Source organism: Python bivittatus, unplaced genomic scaffold (genome assembly GCF_059951505.1).
Source record: "Python bivittatus isolate LINGU-HERP-01145 unplaced genomic scaffold, Pbiv_v1 ctg000070_np1212, whole genome shotgun sequence".
Taxonomy (NCBI): Eukaryota; Metazoa; Chordata; class Lepidosauria; order Squamata; family Pythonidae; genus Python; species Python bivittatus.
Genome location: NW_028277034.1, coordinates 14,266,360 through 14,291,289, shown reverse-complemented (window position 1 = coordinate 14,291,289; position 24,930 = coordinate 14,266,360). Strand labels below are relative to the sequence as shown.

The following is a 24,930-nucleotide window of genomic DNA, read 5'->3' as shown; positions in this document are numbered from 1 at the left end:
ATCCTCTTCCCTCAGGAAAGTAAATTCACAAATGTATGCCATAATATATATCTTGATCTTTAAGGTAAAACTCTTAATTATTTATCCTGTGTGCTGTGAAGGTTATCCAAGGCACCCATGGCAAATCCTTAATCTGTTGCCATTTTAAAACAAACACTAAATCTGGAGAGTTTACATTATTTATTTCTCAAGGTTGGTTTATTAGAGATCACTCAGTAGTATGTTATTGAAATAGAAACAAAGCATTACAGAAAGAAGAGTACTGCTGAAGTAGGCTGCTAATGTATAGTCAGGAGCCCCTCATGAAGATGTTTAACAAAAATATTGAAAATCTTGTTTGCTCTTAGGAGACAGTGAGAAAAAAAATAGCAGGATGTACTTCTTAAGAAAAGAAGCCCAGAAGAAATAAAACAAGACAGTATATCCCTCTGTCCCCACTTCAAAGATTTCTTTTTTAGCAACTGACTGCTTGAATTCTCAGGAACTTTAAGGGACTTTTATTGTGAAATTGTTAGAGCTAGAAAGCTTTAGTGAAGAACCACTGAGTCATGAAGTAGAGCTCTCTGCTCTGACTAATCTGTATATATTATTGAGTACCTGCACAGCTCTACTTCATTTCCCAAAGTGCTGGTGTTACAGCTGCAGCTGTTCTGCTTGCTTCTGCATGTGGAAAAGTTGTTCACTGGTGTGAACAAGACACAAAAAAGGTAAGGAAAGAGGGTTACGTGTTCTGTTTTCTATGTTCAGAGTTTGCTTTTTGTATATATTAAGCGAATAAGCCTCAGTGTGGGTGGAGGATGTCAGATGAAAGCAATTATATACTCATAGAAGCACAAATTGTGTGATGTGGTCACACACGTAGCTAGTAAGACTGTGCTCTTGTACTGATCCTTAATCTTTCAGTAATTGGAGCCGTGCTTTCCAACCCCATCTTATTTGTACTTTCTGGCCTCTTTTTTTTTTTTTTTTTTAGTTCATTCAAGATGCCAGTGTGGCAACAGCTGTTTTGGTCTGAGGTACATGTGTGATTTTTCACACATAAACTAGCATTTGACAATTTAAAAAGAATTGTTCATTGTATTGCTCTTACAAAAAATAGCATATGGGCTTTTTTTCCTATGTTGGAACACAAGTACTGTGGGACTGGGGAGGAGAAAGATCAGGGAGAGCATACTTAAGTTTCATTGAGAGGAGAGAGAGAGAGAGAAAGACCTTCAAAACCATTATAGGGCTTAACAAATAATGCAGAAAGATGTTGGATATTTTATCAAGGCTATCTCTTAAGATGCCAGGGGTCATCAACTAACCAGGAATAATGAGAATTTGGAAAATCAGCTTGCAGAATGCTTTGGAGAAAATATGGTTTGTATAGTCTGACATGGTTGCTTTATTTCTGTCCAGCTGAGTGTTGGGAGAAATTTGTGTCCGTGGTCTTCCTAAAAGTTTTGTGAATTACAGAGTATCTATACTTAGTTTTTCTGGCTGTCCATCTCACTGGCTGCAGTAGACATTTCTTTAAAGTGCTGGAACTGGATATGAAGTATGTGGAGGTTTCCTCACAGCTCGCACTTCATCAGAAAGAATGCTGGGGAAAGTAGTGGTCATGTTTGCTTCTCTGTCTTTTTTTCCCACTTTTTCTTATGATGATGATGCATTTACAAAAACTTGCAGAGAAAAAAAATGCATTGGCTCTCACACAGATACCAATGTCTGCTTTTGAAGCATTTAAATCCACATTAAATGAAGAAACACAAAGAGCCTTAGGCTAAAAATAGGAATGGGCGGGTTTTGTATTTTAGAAGGCATCTGGATGAAGAAAGAAACCACTTTCCTGAATACTTCATGCTTTGTGTCCCCCCCCCCATTGCAAACTTAAAACACTGCAGTGTTGTTTTTTCCTTCATTACAAATATTACAGGAGTGATTCAGAATGTCTAAGAATGCATTTACGACTGCACGTTTTATGGATGGGGAGGGGGATTATGGTGCATGTCTCATTGGTGTTTGGTCTTCTCTGACGGCCTCTGAGAAGATGAAAGCAGCCTGTGATGCTAAGATGCTAAGTGTGAGATAGCTGGGATGAGTAACTGATAATGTCTTTAATGGGCAATTCATGAGGAAATGTTTATCTTTTGGCAAATCTGTTGACCTCAAGAAATTTGACTAAAAGTTTGGGCCCAGGATATTGTATGAGTCATAGACTATTGCTTCAGAGCAACAAATGGCTAAAAGAATGGGCTCAAAAAAGACTTAACGCATGAAATGCCTGGTATTTTCATACCCCAGGCTTTTCCCACAAGTATAGGATTGAATTACGTTGAATGATATGGAAGGGTTTACATTGACCATTGTCACTGATTTTATTATGGAGAAGTTTGTTAGATAAATATATAATCAAAATGAATTGTATCTAAACTAAGTTATGCAAGATTTAGATTCATTGGAATTGGTGCTACTTATCCATGATTCATTTAATTTATAATGGTTTCAGCAGATCTAAAGCATAGCTGTCTGTATGATACAGATAATGAAAAGTTATCCAGAAGTACAGGGAATATTGGTGACCTATACTACCATAGTAGCCAATAGCCATTCTCAGACAGACATGTGTGTGTGTGTGTGTGTGTGTGAGAGAGAGAAATAAATAAATAAATGAATAAATAAATAAATATTAGGGCTGTTGTATCCTCCACAGGTAGTCCTTGCTTAGCAACTGCCTCATTTAGTGACAAGCTGAAGTTACAACAGTGCTAAAAAATAACTTAGTGACCAGTGCTCATATTTACAACTTTTGTAGCATCTCTCTGCTCTTATTTTCACTTGTTTATTTACCCCATACCAAGATGCCCTCAAAGAGAAAGAACCGCAGTTCAGCTGAAAGAAATAGGAAGAAGCAAAGGAAAATTGAAATAAGATCGTAAGCACAATTGTGGTCACATGATCTTCACTTAGCAACTGCTTTGCTTAATGACTGAGTTTCTGGTCCCAATTCTAGTTGCTAAATGAGGATTACCTGTATGTATTTTCTTTTGGGGTTATTTAACTCTTGGGTGGTAATCTGATATTTTTATTATGTTGTGCACTGCCCCAGGCTCCTCTGGAGAGAAGAGCAATGTGTAAATAGCGGTCTACATTCACTAATTTAAAATATTCAGTAAATGCTACTGAACAGATCTATTATGGGCCTAATATAATGAATAGTTGCTGCATTATATCAATACAAAATATGAATGTGAGCGTAGTGTCGTGAAATTGCGTTGAATGTCTGTGGATTGTAGAAAGAAAGTAGCCACATAAATAACAAACAGTTTTTAAAAGTCATTTGTTAAACAGTGGGATGTGTATCATTAAATGCCAATCACATGTAATTATGGGAGCATAAAGCCAGGCTGTAGTAAATATGTACTATAACAAGATAAAAATCAGTCAAAATAAAATTTGGGGGCAAAATTATTAAATCAATAAGAATTGAAATAGAGGTTCTTTCTGTCCCAGACGTCCCTAGAGCAGCCACAATCTAGACCTCTTCTTCTTGCTTGACTCCTACTGCTGTGGTGGATGTGACAGTCACAAAACAAGAAACATCTGTTTACCAGAAGGTGAACTAAGTCTCTAGGGTGCTTTCCACCATCTTAGTGAGATGTGAGTGGGACCAAAAAGCATATTGCAATGATATGCTATGATACTAGAGGTGAATGCTACGTGCCTATTAAGTTTTTCTTTTAAAAAATGTTTTTAAAAAGTCAGATATATTAGTAAGCCTGATCATCAAGGGAGATACCTGAGAGCAGATTAATTTGTACAAGCATTATGTTGCCTACTCCTGTCTTATAGTATATGTTGTCTATACACGCAATATTTAAAATGTTTATTGGTATAGGCCTGGTAAATTCACTAAGATTTGCTGACAAGTCAGGATTGGACCATGTATATTTAATTATCTGACTATCTGTTTAAATATATTAAATATATATTTCCCATATGAATTTGCTTTCACAGATATTGAAATGTAATATCCTCATTGTTTTATCACATGACATAAAGCACCATCACTTTTTATAAATGGGATTTTGATATCTGTTGTATTATTCATATATTCTGTTAGAAGTGCTGGCGTTTCCCCCAGAAGGCCAGATTAAATAGTTATAACCTTAACTGAGAGAACTGTGACTAGTAGGAAGGATTTTGCACAGGTAAGGTAGAAGATGGGTAAAGGATTATGCATCCAGTACAGTCACAGTTTTTCTGAGACAAATGGTGATCTCTTCCATGGCTTTATAGTTATTTGGCTCAAGAAGCAAATGTTAATAAGATGTGCTACTTTAATATTAACATGGTAAATATAGTTCAATATAAATAAGGATAAAGATGATGTATGATGGGGCAAAAATACTTTCCAAATAGATTGATGGTGGTAACTGTTAGTGAGCTAACAGTAACTAGAGGGAGATATCTTATGTTTGGTGTGATTGCATCAATTTCGAGATTGATCAGGGGCAGCAACTGTGAATAAAGTTCAGAGGAATTGTATTAGGAACCATTAGGAAGGGGATGAAAAATAAATTTGCCAATATCATTGCAGTTATAAAAGCAGCAGTATAGCAATTCTCTGTTAAGACAATACTGCAGTTTGAGTGTTTTGAGTTGAGAAAAAATGAGGAGAGACATACATTATGCAAGATATAATAAAGTTCTTTTCTCAGTCATAACACTTGAATAAAGGACCATTTAATTCAGTGTTTCTTAAACTTGGCAACTTTAAGATGTGTGGACTTCAATTCCCAGAATTCAAGTTTGAGAAACATTCATTTAATTGAAGCCTAATGGTGGGAGGTTCAGAACTGTCAAAAAGGAATACTGCTTTATTTTATGATGCAGTTAAAGCTATGACATTCATTACAACAAGATACTCTGATTTGTACCTCTGTGTGTACAGAAACCTATGTGGCCTTAAGCATAGCAGATGCTTGTAGTGAGCAAGATATACAGGAGTGTTCCAGCACCTCAAGTGCATGTCTCTGGGTCTCTCATTGGCCTGCTATGCACATATCACAAGTTTTTTGCCTAAATACTATTGCATGAAATCAAGCCAAATGCATGTATCCTTGTCCAAAGAGTATGATTTCCTTTCTCCATGAAATTTTATAGATCTCTTGGGAATGGCGTGCATTAAGGATTGCAGGATTGCTAACAATTTCAGAACATTGTCCAAACAATTGTTTGCGGTATTCTTTGGTGGCAAACAGACACAATTTCTATATAAGTTTGGGATACACTTTAAGAGTTCTTCTCTTACTTTTCACATACTGTATGTTTTGGAGAAAGCTATCTGAGCAGTCTCTCTCTTGCTTTCTCTCCCCCCCCCCCCGCCCTCTCCCTCTCCCTCCTCCTCCTCCTCCTCCTCCTAGGCTGAGTAGCAGCAATTCCAAGCTAGAGGCTATGTAGCTATTGGTTTGGAGTTCTTCTACTTGATGTTGGCTTTAAAATGGATTGTTAAAGGATTGTTTACTATTTTAAGTGGATTAAGGGGTAGAATATAAGAAAATAAATATTGAAAGGATTGTTTAAAAACAGTAAACTTGTCCACTGGGCATGATTTCCTTTAGTAGCTTCATTGCTTAGCAGTCAGATAACCCTTTTGAAAGCAGTGCAGTTACGTGTATAAAAGCTGCTCAGCCATGCTGTAAAACTGAATATATATGTATGTATATACTGCAATCATTAGTCTTGCATACCAGAAAGCAGCAATATATTGTGCTTGTTTTATATAGATCTGTGCCTTTTTTTTTTTAATTAGTGCATGTTGAAAACCTTGTAATCTGACAGGCTATTAAGGAAACATCTGATCAGAGAATGAGTCTGACATGGTTCCCAAATAGGAAATACAAACCATTTATTGAGGAAGCCAATTAATTATAGGAAATAACTACAGTATAAGTATTTTTCCTTCTTTGCAGAAGTATGCGAGAAGATTTTCATTACAGGAAGTCTCACCAACTTGGAAAGTTTTCAAGAGTATTGTTTGGGTTATTGGCATCTCAGTCTTAAATGCATTTTCTTGGAAATAAATCTGGTTCGTGATACTTTAATGTAGGGTTTGCCTGCAATGCTAAATTTTAAGGTCCTCTCAAAGTCACTGATATGTTTCATCTGCATTCTAGCCTCTTGATCTTAAAGATTATTTATTTATCTAGGCTTTGCCCAATACTGACATATTTATTTAAAAGTAAACTCTATTAGGCTTTAATTATGCGTACAATTTGCAGCTTATTTTTTGTAGGTCCTTTTGTAGTTCTTTGTCCTTTGATCTGTTTGCTAGTTCATAATTTGCATCTATGTTTAAAGATATTACTGCTATGCTGAGAATTAGCCAAAATAAGTTCTTATAGGACTTATAGGATATGATCTGAACATGACTTTGGCTGGATTACATTTTACTTCATGCTTTGTAAAAAAGCATTTTTGCTTTCACAAATAGGAATGTACAGTTGGGTCTAAGCTCCATTTCATGTAATGTAGTTCAGCAAATGTATTTACATTGAAGATAATACAACACAATGTGGCAATAGAAGTTGGGTATGACAGGAGAAACAAGAAAGCCAGTTAAATGTGGTAAGAATGAATTACTTTAAAAAGTGTGCATGACAAAACAAGAAGCAATATGATCAAGAATAAATAGGTGCTGAATTAACATGGACTGAATACAAAAGTAAATGACAATTATAAAAGAAGCACATTGTGGTAGTTGGTCATATAGAGGTAATAAACAATATTTGTATCACAAAAGGGAATAGTATGATAGGAGTATACAGTATATGTGTATGTTTGTAACTACAACTGTATCAAGTCTTCAATGAGACTCTTAATGTTTGTTGTTATGCAGATGGAAATAGTTCTCACAAGAGGTGGTAGAACTTCCATTTCCTTTAGAAATTATTTGCAAATGTATATGGGACAATAGCCTAGGAGATAAATCAGGCTATTCAATTTTCTTACTTGAATGTCAATTCATTCATGAGATAGGCAGTTCATCTATACCCCTCCAACAATGGGTTACCATAAAAATTAACCAGAGATTTGCAAGAGCAGTTTTTACTGCAACCTTCCCCAATCCCGTTCTCCAGATGTATTGAACTACAGTTTCCCTTACACTATTCAATTTATCAGTTAGCTAGGCTTGCTGAGGTTATAGGAGTTGTTGTCCAACACATCTGGATGGCACTGGCTAGCTCACTTTCTGAACTGTCTCACAAATAAGTTCAACTTATTCACGCAATTATAAAATTTCCCACAGAGCATATCTTTTATTTTTGCAAGAGAACTGTGAAATGTCAAACTGTGCTGTACAGTTCAAACTGATTTTTCTTTATAGCTGCTATATTTAGAAAAGAAATTTTGTAATGCCCTATTAAAATAGAAACAAAGGGAGAGGCTAGTTGCATTTTTTCCATTACTGTTCATTTTAAGAGATGTTTGCTGTTTTCTCTTCCCTTGCCCCTCCCCCCAGGACAACATTACTAGAAGGGACAATTCTGCAGGGTCAAAGGGAATTGATGCAACATTTTACAGAACAATGGTTACTGTAAATAGGTACTCATTACCTTTTATCTCCAAGTTTTTTTTTTCCAATTTCAGACTTACCCCTTTTAAACATGGCTTTATTATGATTTGTACCAGGGTTCTGAAAGTAACATTAAATTGCTTTTCACATGCTTGACTGTTTCTGGAAAGGAGACCTTTAGAAGCCTGCAAACTCTTGAAAGCAAGGAGTGACTGTTGTTTGGAATTTCTTATAGTACACTTTTTGAAAGGCAGAAAAAGATGAATTATCCTATTGATGTTATGTAATACCAAAGATAAAGTTGAGTGTATACGTGCATATATAAATCTCAAATTTAAAGCTCATACATTTAAAATTCACAAAGTTGCCAAATAAGCAAACCACCTAGACCTTCACACATAAATACATACAGCAACAATAAATACAATCTTTAAATAAATTCATCCCCTTTACAGTTCATTCCCATAGCTGTTGTAGCTCTGACACTGATTATCCTTGTTGCCACTGCATATCTTGCCACTTGCTGGGTCATTTTATAATCTAAACCTGCCAACAAACAACAGATTATTTTGCTACAGGAATCCAAGAAGCTCAGAGACATCAGTAGATAAATAAGCACATAATGGATTTGGTCTTCAAACTGAGACTCTCCATAAATATGAGATGTTCCAGAACTAGTATCCCTCAGTATCTTCTATCCAAATATTCTGGAGGCATTGATTGAAAGCAGAGCTCAATAAAAGATTCAGGGATGGATCTGTCAGAACCTTTAAATATGCTAACATTCCTTGGTACAACTTAACCGTACTGAAAATTATACCCCAAGCAGTTTTCCTGGATCTTGTAGCTATTATCTTTGCATTTGATATATGAACTTTCCATGAAGCGTTTATGAGAAATGGGTATCTAAATGAATTGACTTGTTCTGTTGTGTTGTCATAAAGAGTTCATTTATAATTTTTTTTGGGGGGGGGAGTGGCAAATACAACATTTTTGTCTTGGAATAATTGATTCTTAGCAACTTAGTTCTTCAGTATTCACTCTGCATAACACTTTTTTTGGTGGAACCTTTGCATAACAGGTTGTACTGTATTGTGGAATGTAATACAATATCATCTGCATATAGTAACACAGAAATCTTTCAGTTATCAATAGATGTAGGGAAGAAGAAAAGAGAAAAAAGCTCTGTTGCAATACTGTTGATGTAAAAACAGAGTAAGAAGCAAGCCAGACTACATCTGTCTCATTCCGATGTTCAATTGAACTAATATATATTTGCATGCTAGTTTCCTTTATAAATTAAAAAAAAAAGCTGCCTTTCAATGGTTGTAGCTAACAGATTAATATTTATTTTTGTACATTTATTTATTCAGTTTATCCACTCGCCTCTTACCAGGGCAAAGGCAGAAGAAAGGTCTACAGTGCTGCATAAAGACTCCTAGAGGATTTTTCCATTTACTTTGCTATTAGATGCTGTAATGTAAAACATTGATGGAGTATGTTAAAACCTTTGATAAAACCAGCTGCTCTGAATGGAAGATATGGTTTATTTCCTCCAAGAGACTTTGTAAGAGTCTCATATAGTTGGTGTATGTGCTTGGCTGAGGAACTAATGGGGAAAAGCTACCATATATGGGATTCTGACTGAACACTACTAAGTCAGAATCCCCCCTAAATATAATGATAAAGCTCTCGATATTAATTGAAATTTTCAGTTCAGCTGTAACTCTGAGGAAGACCAGTAGGAAATGCATAAATGCTACCCTGTTCCCTTTATCAATAAAACTGTAAATTAAAAGTGAATAATCTTTTGGGACCCAGGAGGAGCACCTTTTCTGTTGCAGTACCTGCCTCTCAGATGAAGTTCCCCTGCAATCTGAGTGGCTCCCAGTCTGATAACATTCCAGAGAGCCTTGAAGACCTGGGTCTTCTCCCAGGCCTTGTGAATTTTGTCTTTGGTTGGATTCACCATATAGTTCTTCATCTGCTTCTTACTTACTTGTTTTATTGGTTTTATTCTGAATTGTTGTGTTTTATCTTATTTGTTACAAGCCCAGAGTCATTTTGACTCAGGCAATGCCTAAATCAATTTTTTTTTTTTAATCTGCGCTCAGTCGTTACCGACTCTGCAGTGACTGCTTGGACGAGTCCTTTTGCAGTTTTCAAGGCAATTGTTTCGGAAGTGGTTTGCCAGAGCCTCCTTCTAAGCACTGCTATTATAATTAATGGCAAACCATAATGTAATAGCTTATGGCAAATTTGCCTAGTTCTCAAACTAGGAAGTAAAACTATAGTTTGCAACATCCTGTGGTTTACCATTACGTGTAAGAGAGCTTCTACTCTCAAAGTACAGAAAAGTTGGCTCGCTCTATCTGTTCATCTAGTCTTTACATGCCTTATCTCATTAGATTAAACTAGGTATAAACCATGCTTCCCATGATTAAAGTTTTTTTGTTGTTATTGTTTTTAATGTATTGGGATCTACTATTTTGTTGCTTTGGAATTTTAATTCCAGTTGTATTTGAACCACTGTGAGGGTCTTCTAATATCCTGCCCTTGTCTGTGCTGTAGTCTGGAGGATTCTTTATGATTTTTATCTTCAAGGGTCAGACTAAATAAGGTACAGTATTGGAGAATATTGAACATACCATTTGTCTCTCTAGATTTTAGGCCAAGGTGCATGTCTTTTTCAGGCTGAGAGTCTTCTTCCAAAAAATTGAAAAAGCCTGGATAAAGAAATGTAGATAAGGCTGGAAAAAAACCCTAAATTTAGTTTAGTTTTATATTTAAATTACATTAAACATAGCGAATACAATTACTGCTGTGTACTTAATAAGCTTTCCTTTCTATCAACTTAGAAAATTACAGTTTTGTGTCAACTGGGACCCTCTGAGTTTTGCCCAAGGGTTTTGTGTGCATAAATTGTTCACTTCTAAAACAGCTGTGGAGATCCCAAATTGGATTGGAACTATACATTAGGAAAGAGGAGAACTTAATCTCTCTTCCTGTGTAGTTCTCCCTAATATACTTTCTGAAATGCAGCTGCAATTTGCTCATGAATATCATGCTGTTTCCCTAATGAATAACATTCACTGGGAAAATGGTATAGTAGCTCCAGTCATAGGTTTCTGGTACATCATCTGGTTTGGCCATAAGATGGAATTCAAAGATATCTGTAAGCATAAGAATAGTAATTATGCAAATATTTTATTTAAATAATGAATCTTAAGTGCTGAAGCTTCCAATACTACTTACTGACAGTGAAAATGTGATAAATATTTCTTGTTTTGCTTGTTTGTTTAACTATTTACTAGTCCCAGCGAGCACAAGTTCCAAAATGTTGGACCCATTCCTAGCCAAGCCCTTTCACCCTCCTTAGCTATAATATTTTTCTAGCATAGCAGCCTTACAAATCGGACCTCAGAGAAGCTGGATTTAAGAAGATATAGACTGGACTTCAGAAATAATGTATATCTCCTTATGACCTAAATCCTCTCTCTTCTTTCAGCTCATTTGAGAGTTACATATCAGTTTGTCACAGACTCCTATTCTGTGAAATCTGCAGAAGCCAAGTCTACACAGGTAGTCCCCAATTTAAGAACAAGTTCGATTCCCAAGGTCTGTCCTTAAGTCGAATTTGTATGGAAGCCAGAACAGTATTATTGTATAATACTGTATAAGTAATATTGTGTAATTAATTCAAATCATTCTGTATTTAACTCGAATTTTGCTACAACTAGACAACTAGTGACCCATTGGGTCATCGTTTCAGAGGTATTTTTTTTACCTAAACAGAGAAATGGAATAATCAAGGGCAAAAAAGCACTGGGAGTGTGAGCAACTTCTGACTTGCTGTTGGCTTCCCCATTGACTTTGATAGTAGGAAGCTGGCAGAAGTCTTCCTTCCGTCCCTCCCTCCCCTCCTCTCCCTCCCTCCCTCTTCCTTTCTTTTCCTCCCTCCCTCCCTCCCTCCCTCCTTTCATTTCCATATATAATATAAGCTTGTGCCATTTGCCCTCCCCTCACAACCCTCAGGATAGCCCCGGTGAAGCTACCTCCTCCTCTCCCCCACTCCTTCTCCTCGGCCACTTTGCTGGGGGGAGGTGGAACCAAGGGAGCCGCAGTCTGTGAGGAAAACTTCACCCCTGTTCCCCATTCCGGCGTGTCCTCAAGGACCCCCTCCCTTGAGGAAAGAAGAGTGCTCACCCATTGACCACTGGCACCCCCCAGCCAGCCCTACCTTGCCAACAAGCATCCAAGTTGTTCCCTCATCCTTTCCTCACTGCCAACTACCATTGAGAGATTTCAGATTTCTGCCTTGGTACCAAAGCAGCCAATCGCCGCTTACCCGTAAAGCCTTGCTGCCAGCCGATTGGGTGCAGGGGATGGAGGTGGGAAAGAGGTCAGGGATATGCCCATGATGATCACGTGTCCTGGGCTGACTGCTGAAGTGCAGTGCTGAAGCAGCCACAAATTTCCCAAATTTCAATCCCACGGGAGTCATGGGCCCTCACATTCTCTAAGTTAGCCCATTTGAGGTACCTTTGTTGGGAAATTGTTGCCCTCCCATGCGTTGTTTCGCCCGGTTAAAGGTTACAGACAGGATAGTTTTAGTAGTATATAGATAGGCTCCATTCTTAACTATGAGTCATCTGTAACCCAGGTGTTCTTAACCTGGGGGCTACCTATAGTTCTTTATATTTCTCAGAGTAAACAACTAAGTTTCCTAACTTTGCTAGGAATTTTTTGGGTGGTATTATTTAGGTAGCTGCAGTGCTAGGGAAAATACAAAGCATTTCTCTTTACAGAGGCTTGAAGTAGGGTTTAGTTGCTCTACATGAATGGTGAATGCTAAATGACATATCTTTCTATTTGTGACACAGTACTTGATTTAAATAATGAATTAGAGAACGTGAATATTTCTTGTATCCTTGGTGGTTATTCATCAGTGTGATCCTACAAAAGTTTACTACCGCAGCCTTCAGTTCTGCAAAATGCTGAAAGCCTCGAGCAGTTTTTCTTTTATTGCTATAGTAAGAGCTGCAGTAATTTGGATAGTTCTAATTACAAGCCAAATTACTGATGTTCTTTAAGTGCTGTTTTTGATTAAAACATCAGCCTTACAAGATGATCCTCTCTGAGAACTTACATGGACACACTGAAGCAAATTGTTAAGCTGGAGAGAGGTTTCCTATTAAGGAAGAGTGATGTAATGCCAGTGGAATACAGCCAGCTTCGCTCCACTCATTTTATTTATATTAGCTGCATACCAAAGAAAAGTTACCCCAACAACATGACTTCTGCTCACTATATTTAGTCAGGGTACTTCAGTAATCCCAGAAAGATATATTTATTTATAATTAAAATAATTATTAAAAGATATTTTGAGTTTTTCAATCAACTGGCTTTTAGAAGAATATTTTTAAGAGATCAGAAGATTATGGCATTGGTAGTATATATCTTGAATCATCTAAAAAGCAACTGCCTTGATTATAACTTCCATTACTTTTATACAGTTTCTTTTTTCTGCTGGGAATGTGTTTAAACTATAGTAGCATTATTTGTTATAGTAGCATTACTTGTTAAAGGCTTTGACTACAGAAAAGACCAGTGTAACTGAATATATACTATATCTATCTATCTATCTATCTATCTATCTATCTATCTATCTATCTATCTATCTATCTATCTATCATTTCCTTCACTTGAAACTATCTTTAAGTGAAGTATAGACCTGACTGAGGATTGAAATTTCACATTACTTGGGTCAGGAGTTTAGCATTACAGAAGTAAACTTGAATTAGCCTAAGGTTCTCACACTACCCATCATTTTCTATAATTAACAAAATTGATCTGAGATGTTAAAGTCAAACTATTTTTATACACATTTTAATGAATCACAGTTGGATATAATAAAAGTTTATCAAGTTTGTATATCACAGAGAACTGTAATTAGGTGTGATGAGGAATTATTAAAGACTCAGAGAAACAAAATGTTTATTTGAGCACATCCCGCACACCATGTCATTGTGTGTTCTCTATGGCCGGCCGGCTGGCCTGCCTTTAGGGAAAGGGGAACCCCAAATACTGAAATAATCTGCAAGACTGTATTTGTTAAACTATTAAGCCATATTTTGGATGCTGCCACCCCCACCCCCACAGCTTTCATGTGTGAAGCCCATGTCAATTATTTCCCTCTCAAAGACATGATCTTGCCTTTCTAGAGAAAAATGAAAAGCATGCACACTGATGGTAGGTCATTTTTTAATGCTAAGCCATGATTTAGGATTATTACTAAACTAGGATTTTGTATGATGTTGATTTGGTATTTTCCAACTCCGAGGGCCTAAATAGATGTGACACTGGACAGTTATAGTTTTCCCATACATTTGGGTCAAGTGAGTAGATGAGGTCTCCTGCTGTCACTGTCCTTTTTTTATGTGAGAGGGGTTATTGCTTTACCCTTGGGCACCAGGAATTATAAATTGTGGGTTTCTGTGTTTTTCATCCTTGTAAGCCTCCCAGAGTCACTTGTGTGACGTGGACGGCTATATAAATCATATAAATAATAAATAAAGTACCCTGCTACTGCTTGGTGCCTGGAAGAAGTATCTCAAAAATGTTTTCTGGAACACTAGGTGTAGTTTGTGATGGGGTCCATGCATAACTCTAAGCCTGGGCGTTGCCCTCATTGTCTCTAGCCTCTTATTAAGATAAAGAAAACTGATTCCTTCAGATTATATCAGTGTAAGTAGAATAGATTAATTATCTATCTCCCTTAATTGCCTTTTGTTCTGTCTTTTAATTTGGCAAACATCAAATATCTTCCTATAATATTTCTGCAATGATTTTAATTTTTGGATTGATTTCACATTTGTCTATAAGCTTCCCCAGCGAGAGCTGTCTTGCAGAACTGTAGGCAATTTCTCAAACCCATAACAAGACAAAGGGATTTAATTTTGTTGCTGTGCTGGGGATATATATTTAATTTGCTTAGTTACATGAGATATATGTGTATTTTGTTTGTTTTGTTTTTACTCTGTTCTTCAGCCTTCCAGGATGGCTCAAAATAATTGGGAGGAGGAGATTGTTTTAGAAACTCATGTGGTCTATAGATATCATATTGAACTAATTATTTGATGATTGTAGCATCTGCTTAGAGGGAGTCACCACATAGTACCCTGAAAAGAATAGAATGTGAAGCAAGACAGTCCTAGTTCAGTACTTGGAATGTGATATTTAGACCCAAGCCAGCCATAATTGTTTGTGTTCAAGTTAGTACATGCAAGTGACTTCACCAGCTGCCTCCAGATATAAAGCAAGCTCACCATCGCAAACCTCCGAGTAGAAGGAATATGAAACACTGTAGAGCAAAGCAGATTCCATTACAGTATCCCAATACCTTTGTTCCTCACCATCGTTTGTGTAGATGGTGTTCGGAGAAAAACAAAGCAGGACAGTTTCCTATGTGATAAATGCTTTATAGTTTTGCTTCCTTGTACTCTGTTCTTTCACTGTGGATACACAAAAACATATTTTGTCCCCCAAGGAATATAATAATGCCTGAGTCATCCTTGCAGTTATTTAAATGGGTTGGAATTGCCATTTCACTCAGAAGGAGAACCACAGGTAAATGCCATTAGGAAACCAGGATGCATGAGTATTCCAGAATTTATTTCACCAAAAGCTTAAAACTCTTAAGTGCTTTTTTTCTTTTTCTCAGCCCCTTGACTTACCTATACAGGTGGTCCTCACTTAACGACCACAATTGGGATTGGAATTTACATCACTAAAAAGAGACATCACATGACCGCTTTGCCTGCACTCCTGGTTGCCATTGTTCACTGAGAATCACAGGTCATTAAGCAGAGGGAGTCCCAACTAAGGAGTGTGGGGGTGCTGCAGAGGGGTGGGGGGTCCTGGGGGGCCTAGCACAGGCTACGCGTGAGTTGGGGGGGTCCTGCAGTGCAGCGGTAAGCCGCAGCCACCTCTGGAAGCCTCAGCTGTCCCAGCCTGGCCCAGAAGTGCAGCACAAAGCTGCCACACCCTGGGAAGCCTCAGCCACACCAGCCCAGTCCAGCAGTGCTTACAACTGCAGGGGTGCTGCAACTCCCCCAACCCCCTATCTCCCCCCCTTTGGCCACCCTGCACACTGGCACTTGGCAGCGGGACTGGGGCTTAAGTAGAGGCCCAGGGCCTTCAGTAGTCTCAGCCAGCTGCCACCACCCCCAGGCCTCTACTTCAGTCCAAGCACTGCCACTGAGAAATGCCGCCTCAAACCCTACACCATGGCCAGCCACCCCAGCACAATTGTGGAAAGCCCCAGTTGCCCCCGCTGCCCTGCGCTCCAGAGGCTCTGCCACACCCAGCTGACCTTTGCCATTTTCTTCCCGCTGCTGACAAGGTGCGCCCGGCCTGACCCTACTGTATGTGAGGCAGCTGCCATGTCAGGCCTTCTTCCCAAGGACACTTGTGCCGTTGTCCAAGCCCCATTTCTTTTCCAAATTGCGCACCCCATTCTCACAATCCTTCGGAAACCTTCTGGTCTTCCACAGATCTAGCAAGAACAGGCGCAATATTCTGTTTTGAGATTTAGAACACAGAAAACAGTTAAGTTGTGCTGCTATCAGAGGCTGCAAGCAAAAGAGGACTTCTCAGCCATAAGTACTATGTAATCTCTGATGCAGGCAAGCCCTTAACTAGTAAATCATAGTAAATCTGAGGATCCAGGAGGGAACAGAGGTTCAGGGGTGTTATAAAGGAACACACATACCCATACCCACCCTCAATTTGGCAAACAATTGCAGTTGATAACAAATTGGAAACGCCTGCTTATTCTTTTGGGAAGCTAAGCTAATATAGTCTTGTGCATCCAAGACAAGAATTTAGTAAGGACATTTTCTACTGACACAGAACCATTTGAAATAACTCTTGATTTTGTTCACATCTAGAAAGTAAGCAACAGATTAGATTTCATTTTTAAACCATACATATTTTATATTTAATATCAATATAGTTATATGGTCACTTAGTTTATGTACTGTATACTACTACTTTTTAAAGAAATGTAACATGTAATGTTTTTGAAGTGCAGCATAAATCTGAATCCCTTTTCATATCAGATCCAAGAAGTCCATCTGATAACCAGAGGCTACACTACTGCCAAATTGTAGATATTTTCCCACTTGTTAGTTGGAGCAACTCATGTTAGACACAACCTATGTTGCTGCGCACTGATGAAAAATTTTAGGTCAGCCAGGAGTCAAAATAACATATTTCCACTTTAGCAGTAAAGTATACTAAGCAAACTATTTTCCTTCTTGTAGAAGTATCTCCAATCCAAAATTAACAACAGTAGATTTAAGAATATTTTAGTACTATTATTTCTGACACCAGCTTCCAAAGGACTAAACTATAGTGGCAGACAGAGCAGCGTGTGAAGTTTTGCCTGGATTACATACAATACAGATGTAGTACAATCATTTCCTTTATGGAAAAAGATCTTCCATTTGAACTAAGAAAGAAACAACCTACAGTTCTGTTACATCACACCAACATTTGGTCACAACATAACGATGGTTCAGCACTTTGATTGTCTTTCAGTAAGAGAACTAAGCATATGATAAGCAATAAAGCTTCAGATTACCTAACTGAATTGTGTCCTGTGTGTCTCCTGTACGGCAATGTTTGAAGGCACAGAAATAAAAGAAATATTGTGACTGTGTATAAAAATAGTGGCTATATTCATACATGTTTCTGAGTCAGGAATCAGCAACCATTATGCACTGTAGCACCCAGTGGCCACTTGTGATGGTTTAATCCCCTCCTCCCTAAAAGCTGAAATCTTGCAAAAATTCATGTGACTGCCAAACGGTTAGATTTTAGAATTCTTACAAGAGATTTAGTAATTTTTATTAGGTATTTTCATGTATCATGTTAAGCCAAAAAGAAATAAAGGACATTATAGCTTAGGATGATGTGATCCAGATATTAAGAATGTGGTGCCTGGTCATTTAGACAGGGTATATTATGTTGTTACTGGAGTTCAGATAGGTATATATAATGTGTCGTCATTAAAAATGGGTATTAATAATAAAAACAAGATAGGCATATTCTTGTGAATCTCTGTTTGGCCTTCACTAATTATTATGTTGAGAATTGTTAAATCTCTTCATTCATGCAACAAGTCCATACAGGATTCTTAACTCTTTCTCCATCAATTTATCTTCAATTCTGTTAACGGTAACCTGCTCTAGTAAACTCTAGCCTACAGAGTGCAGTCTTAATTTTGTTGTTCTTAAGTAGAAAGATTTAGAATTATTGTTTCTTGGGAACCTCTATTCCATTTTCATAATTCATCTGAGAAATTGATACTCTTAGTTTTCCACGTTTTTGATGACCATGCAACTGTAGTGTTACTTTCTGGCAAGCATAGTGTGTTGGTTAAGTGTTGAACTGGGTCTGGGACTTCTAGACTTGACTACTGAGTTCACAGGGGGCCTTCAGGCCAATCACTCTTTCTAAACCTACCCTATCTGAAAAAGTGGTTATTGGGCAGATAAAATGAGGGACCATCCCTCTATACACCACCTTGAATTTTCAGAGAAAGGTAGGATATACTGTTAAAAAAAAAAATCGTAACAGTGGAACTGCATTCTAGAGTTCCTTGTCCTTCCCAAGATACAAAATATATTAGTGACTTCAATATTTACCCTAAAATGACAAACAGGAAACTTCCCTCTCTTGGTCATTACACAAAAAGGATGTCTGGATCTACTCCAACTGAGCAACAATGAAGGCCCATTGATCACAATTTCTGCTGATGACAGTTTCTTGCACCCCTTTCATGGTCTTAATATTTTTTGTAGTTTATATTGCAGTTTTGTTCAGTTGTCACACTAGTCCATAATGACAAGAATTAGCCACATCAACCCCATGTCACACATTACTCCTCCCTTCATCTCCTCCATCATGGCCCATTGCATAGATTGGGTTCAGATGAAATGACAAGCTGTGTTTTAGTGTGATGTTCCATACTCTGGAAAAAGCAGGCATAGGCTTCTAACAGATAGCTTATATGTAGCCTGAAATAATGGTATATCAGAGCCTCTCCCTCTAGCTTTCCCCATTGATATTTTTGATACTGCTTTAAGTATCATTGGTTTAGTGTTGCTAAGTGCATCCTTATCCATATAGCTGGGGTCTTCCATGGACATTAATGTAGAATCATAGGTCTGGTAGAGACTCTTTCAGCTATCCAAAACCAATCCCTAGGTTACTGTAAGAATCCATATTAAACCATCCCTGACAGATGGCTGTCTAGCAAAGGAGAGCTCATCATTTATTTTGGAAACGTATTCTGTTGTGGAACTGTTCTGTTAGGAAGTTTTTCCTAATGCTATATTAGAGTCTAGAATATGTTGACTATTTTGCAACCATATCAGACTGTTGACTCATATTCAGCCTCTGTTCTTTACAGCTCCAAGATTTTTTCATGTTACTGTTGATGAGCCAAGTATCCCATATATATCCATATATACTTACTTATTCTAAGTTATTTTATAACTTGATTTTTATCTCAAATTTCACTGTTTTAAATTTTGTAGTTGTAGACATCTCCTTTAAAACTCCATTTTGTCTGATTTCTTTTCTAAATATTTTTTACAGAAACAGATGGAAACATGGCATGCAGCAAAGCAAAATGCCAGCTGTCACCATCTTTATTTCTAAGAATGCTTCCCCCCCCCCGCCACATGGGATTAGTAACATACTTAGAAAATAAAAATGGTGGGTAGTTGCATCCCAGTGCTCTGTTTAGAGCTCTGTTCCTGCTAGCCCAGAAGAAAAAAACAAGCTTGAGTTTGTAGGAAGTTTTCCAGAGAAAATGGCAAAGCTCATTGTCATCCATTTTGCTTTTTGGTAAAGAGGAATTTATCCCTGGCCCACATCCACCATGTGAGGGCACCTAAAATATGCTCTTAAAATTGTTGATGTGCCCATTGACTTCTCAAAGTCCAGAACTTTTGTCCCATATGTTACCCTTCATAGATGCTCATATCCCATATTCCTATCTCATTTCCAAACCTCGGTTAAAAAAAAAAAATGTCAAGTTTCGGAAGACATTTCCTGGTTGGTTTTAAGAAGAAAGTAAATGAAGCAACCATCGTTGTCTGATTTTGTGCAGTGTCTTCTGGCTGAACAACCTCGTTTTTCTCAGACCAGCATTTTTAGTGTACTACATAAATCAGTAAAGTACTAGGTAATAATGAAGTGATTAAAACAACAGCCTCTCTCCTGCTCACTTTTTACAATGTTTTTAATGGATGAGCTTGTCCAGCTACAATTTTATCTACCAGTTGAATTCACTGTGTATGATGTTGCTTATTGCTATGGCTTACAGTGAAACTATGATGGCAGCTGTCGCATCAGAGAAAACTGGGTGTAGATGCCTAACTGGGTTGAAGAATTAAGAGAGGGAAGGAAGAGTTGGCTCCTGCTATTAGCAAAGAGCCAATCAAGCAATCTGCACTGAAGCTTCTATCCCAGAGTGGCACCCATCTGTTGTTTCCCAGGTATCTTATTAGCTCCTGAAGCATATCTTCCTTGCTGTAACTCTTCTGAGACAATTCACTATTTTGCTTATTTGGAAATATCAGGTCTGGCAGCAGATTAGAAGGCTGACATTAACTGGGTAACACTTGTTCTAGAAATTGTTTGCTTTTTAATTTTTTTTAAGCATTGCTTCCAGAATGGATTAAACCCAGTTGTTATCTGTTAAATGTTCTTATAGAAGAAATATTTTCTTTGGCCCTTCTGAGATTTGTGATGAGCAATTGTAACTGCTGCTTTGTCACCAGCCACTGAATTAGAACCATTGATAGCTTCCAGCCATGAGCTGGTTCAACGTCATCACAGATTATACCAACTGGTCAATAAATTGTGAGCTTATTTGATCCATATTGCCATACATATCCCATGTTCCATTAGTCTGTTTTTAATAAGGCCTTTTCCCTCCTGAGCCTGATTTATGAAGTGGGGGCCTGCTTATGAGCCCGATGTGCGTCACTGGAACCATCATCCAGACTTGAAGCAGCATCACGCAAGACTTTTTGGATGAGTGACAAAAGGATACCTGATACACTTGTCCTTGGAGGTTCATTAGGAAGAGGTTCTTGTAACCCACTGGTCCCTGGAGGGCACTTGGTACTTTGGCTTGCTGCAGCCTGATCATAATTAGATGGATCTCTGGGAGTGTAGCTAGGTGTTTTGGCATTTATCTCACGAGAAATTTCCCTTGTTTTTTCTAGTATGTGCTGCTGCATCATTTTCAGAGCCATTCCAAAAATGTCTTTTGCATGCAAGTCCATTGACCAGGGCTTTTCTGAAACACTGTCATTGGACCCTGAGGTTGCAGTCTTATTCTCACCATTGATGGGAGTGTGCACACTGCTGTTGGCACCTTCCAATTTGTCTTTGATCTCCTGGCGTGCCTTTTGAACAACTAGGGAGCAAAGTTTATTGACATACGGTTCTTCTGAGCTTCCTTTATGACTGGTGGCCAGCCTATCAGATGATATGGTGTAGGCCTGATTTTTACGAGATCCACTTGCTGGCGTCAATGCATGTTGAAATCCAATTGCATATTTTTGAAGATCATTGCTTAACCAGCTCACAACATTGAGTTCTTCAGAAGAACCTTGCTTGAAAAGGCAAACTGCACCTTCTGTATTGTTGGCATTACTTCTCTCATTGTCTTTTATTACAATAACTTCTTTTTCCTCCAGGTTACCCAAATCAAGATGGTTGTATCCTCTTTGACTTTTATCCTTTACATTTAAACTGGACACATCAACAAAACAGATCATTTTACGGTCCTGGTCTTTCTGTCCTTCAGGGTTGTAGTAATTTACTTTACAGACACCTGCCTGACTGCGTAACCAATCAATTTCTTGAGCCATCTTTGATGTGTTAAGATGGAGCTATACTCAAGGCCATAGAGTGGTAGTGTCCTAGTTAAGCAGCTTTGATCCTGCCAAACTCAAGGTGTTGCCTCCTCTCTTAGCTTCCCATGCTTTTCTACTGGCAGATGGGATCTTCATTTGTGTGGACAAGAGGGTTTCCATGGCAGCAGTGACATCATAAAGCATAAGTTATCACCAAGCAACCAGTGATGCATTTGTATGGTGCTTCAAGATCTTGAAAAAGGAAAGGCAGGATCCTTGCCACAGATAAATATTAGGCTGCTTTCTAGGGATTATGATTCCACACTTCAGAACCACAGCCCTGATAGAACCATACAATTGCCCATACATTGGGCAATTCAGAAGACTTTTAACTCTACCATAAGTTTATCCTGCACAAAAGCTTGTTCAAAACTGTACTGGGATGGAGGTGATCTCCAATGTAAAGCTGAAAATTGCATGCTTCTATTCTGAATTCATTATTTAGCCAGACCTGCTGTCGTTGATTCTTTATCGGGGAAAATTGGATTACACATAAAGATGGTGGCTAATTAAGTTTGGCTGGTACTGTTTTTAGTCCCAGGGTACCAATTCTTTGGAAAGTAGGTAGAAAGGTCCTATTTATCATGATTGCAGAACGTCATGGAAACTCAACTGATCTTCATAAATGTCAGTAAACATTGCTATATGAAACTGGTAAAAAGATATTATTAAATAGTCTTTGGTAAGTGAACTAGAATATTTCCTAAAACATTGGTTTTTTAAACTGAAAATTTATACAAAAGGGAGAATTTGTTAGGTGCAGCTTCTTCCATCTCAGGAAAATTGCTGCTTCTCCAACGTTCTGCATTCTTCTGCTTGTTACAGCAGCGTAAATCTATTAATCTAGCTCATTAATTTGACCATTTCTGTAGTAATCTTAATGAACTAGATGTCCTCCAGATATATTAAGACTATAATTTCTATATTTGATCTTTAGGTATGATGATAGGAAATATGGAATTTGTAGTCCAACCCACCTCAAATTGCCCTAAAACAATATTAAAACATAGCCTTTTGGCCTAAGTTTAAAAATCGGTCTAATTTATATGTTTAAGATATATTTACAGTGACCATACAGCTTTTATTATAAACCTTTATTTCAGAAAGCTATGTTTTAGTTTGTTTATTTTTGAAAAACTCACTTTTGTCCTTTATTTTGGTCATTTAATTTTTACCATACAAATGGCACCATTTAATGCACAGTCTTTCACATTCATGAAATTGAATTGTCTTTTTAAGATAAATTTACATATAGTGTTTGATTTTAGATCTTTTTTTTAGAATATGCATTTTTGTAAAGTTTTTTCTTGGTTTTGCTCTTGAATTTTCCTTTTGTAAAGCAAAGTTATAAACATAACATTTTTTAATCTTTATGAACCTCTTTCAGGTTTGCTCCTTTTTCAGGTTTGTCCATTATTTTTTTTCTAAGAAAATATGGTCACCATAGATAAATTAAGTATAGATGAATGGAATCATAGAGTTGAAAGGGAGTTTAGTCCAATCCCTAATCAGTGAAGCATCCACTAGGGCATATCTGACAGATGACTATCCAGGCTCTGTTGAAGACATTTAGTGAAAAAGGACTCACTGCTTCATGTAGCAGCCTGTTACACTGCCTGACAGCTGACACAGTCAAGGTTTCTCTGGATGTCTGGCCTGAACCTGTTTCCTTGTATTTTTAAGCTATTGGTTCTGGTCCTGCTCCCTGAAGTAGAACATAGGTCCTTTCCTTCTTCTCTGTGACCACCCACCAGATATTTGAAGATTGCCATTATATTACCTCCCCTGTCTCTTCTCTAGGCAAATTATACCTGGATTCAGTCAGCATTCCTCAAAGGTGTTGGTTTTTAAATGCTTCACCATCCTCATAGCCCTCCTCTAAGCACTTTCCAATTTGTCATTTTTGAGCTGCCACGTCCAGAATGGTCTTTTATTTCATGCAAGATCTGACAAAGGCCTAGCAGAGTGGAATAGTTACTCCCCCCCCTTTGGGGGGGGGGCTTTGTGTTCCTGTTAATTCACTCAAAAATAGCATTTGCCTTTTTAGCAACTGCATCATACTACTGCCTTGTGTTTAACATCTGGGTATATATCACTTGCACATGTGCTACTGCCAACCCCCCCATCCTATAATTATGCCTTTCATTTTTCCCATGCAGATGCAGAACCTCTACATTTCTCCCTATTAAATTCCATCCCATTCTTTTCAATCTACAACTCATCTAGATCTTTTTGAATCCCCCCTCTCCCCACAAAAATACTTTGTGTTTTTCCTTTTTTTCCTCTTATTGTCTTATCTCTTCCCCCTTGCCCCCTGGTAGCTTTCTTCCTTTGTTATCTGAATGGCACATGTTTTGAAAAAAAATACCCTCAGCATTATGGCAATATGAAAAATACTTCCTGTAAATGGAAAAATTGCTTGGAGATACTATGCATTCTCACAAGTTCCTGGCTTATCGCTGCTTCTGGTTTCCTCAGTACAAGCATTAGCTGGAGGCCTCATTGGCAGATAACAAAAGAAAAATAGAAAGCAGCATGAATACTATTGTGGGTTTCATGATGATAAGGCAGGAAAATTGGTAGCAGAAATAGCATCGGAGCAGAATATTCTTTTAATGGGTGTCCATTAAAGTAGCTGGAATGCCATTTTGTCTTAACTAAAAATATTGTTCACTTTCAAAACATTTTAATGAATTCTTCCCTATGGTCACAGCCTAGCACAGAACAACATGAACCTAGAAGCGCTGAGACAGGTGGTTTCAGATGTACAAATTTGATTTTGGACTGTGGCCATATACACAGCAATAATCATTTTTAATAAGCCAAAAGACAGTTACATATATTCCTTTCTTTCCACTTCAGGTTGTTACCAGCAAATATGGGCTGGAAGGGATGATCATATGGGTTCATGAGGTAGCATTTTATGGGGGGGGGGTTGTTAATTAGATGATCCTTCTATAACTTTGTCTTGAACTTTAGTTATATTGCTTTTTATCTGTGATCCTTTACAAAATCTACAAGAAAAGGCCATGTTTTGGGGGGCCCAACAGGACAGTTTGATTATTTTTGAAATACGGGGAAAATATCATAACAGCACTACAATGTTTAGCCTAATGTTGCTTTATGGCTGTCTCTAGCAATAAAGTTTAGCTTGTGAAATCTGATCAAATTCTTTACATTTTAAGCCCACTTCATATAAAATGGCCTAGAAGCTTTTTTTAAGTAGGACCAACTGTGGATTTGAGGAAGCCCTTATCTAAATATCCTGTGGTGGGCTTCTCTTCCACTGATGAGTCTTGGTGGATTTGTTTATTGCTGATAGACAACAACAATTCAGTTAGCAGCACTGGGTTTCTTGATTTAGCA

At 37.7% G+C, this 24,930-nt stretch overlaps 2 protein-coding genes across 4 annotated transcripts in view; one reads left to right on the top strand and one right to left on the bottom strand.

The window, feature by feature from the left end:
* Positions 1 to 24,930, top strand: part of PALLD (palladin, cytoskeletal associated protein) — a 238,671-nt gene that overhangs the window by 175,815 nt on the left and 37,926 nt on the right. Inside the window, exon 1 of one of the 3 annotated variants that reach the window (XM_007429815.4) lies at positions 556 to 707. The exons of the other annotated variants lie outside the window; for them this stretch is intronic. The gene's annotated coding sequence lies outside the window, so the exon portion shown is untranslated. Of the gene's footprint in view, positions 1 to 555; positions 708 to 24,930 lie in introns of those variants that run through there. 3 annotated transcript variants of the gene reach the window in all.
* LOC112540826 (A-kinase anchor protein 4-like) lies at positions 20,587 to 21,673 on the bottom strand. Its single transcript, XM_088133240.1, has one exon. It carries the CDS (start codon positions 21,517 to 21,519, stop codon positions 20,587 to 20,589), a length of 933 nt encoding a protein of 310 aa, XP_087989366.1. The 5' UTR covers positions 21,520 to 21,673.

Bases quoted from the DNA above. Each gene is read 5' to 3' on its own strand.
- LOC112540826 (XM_088133240.1), bottom strand. From the start codon at position 21,519: ATGGCTCAAGAAATTGATTGGTTACGCAGTCAGGCAGGTGTCTGTAAA.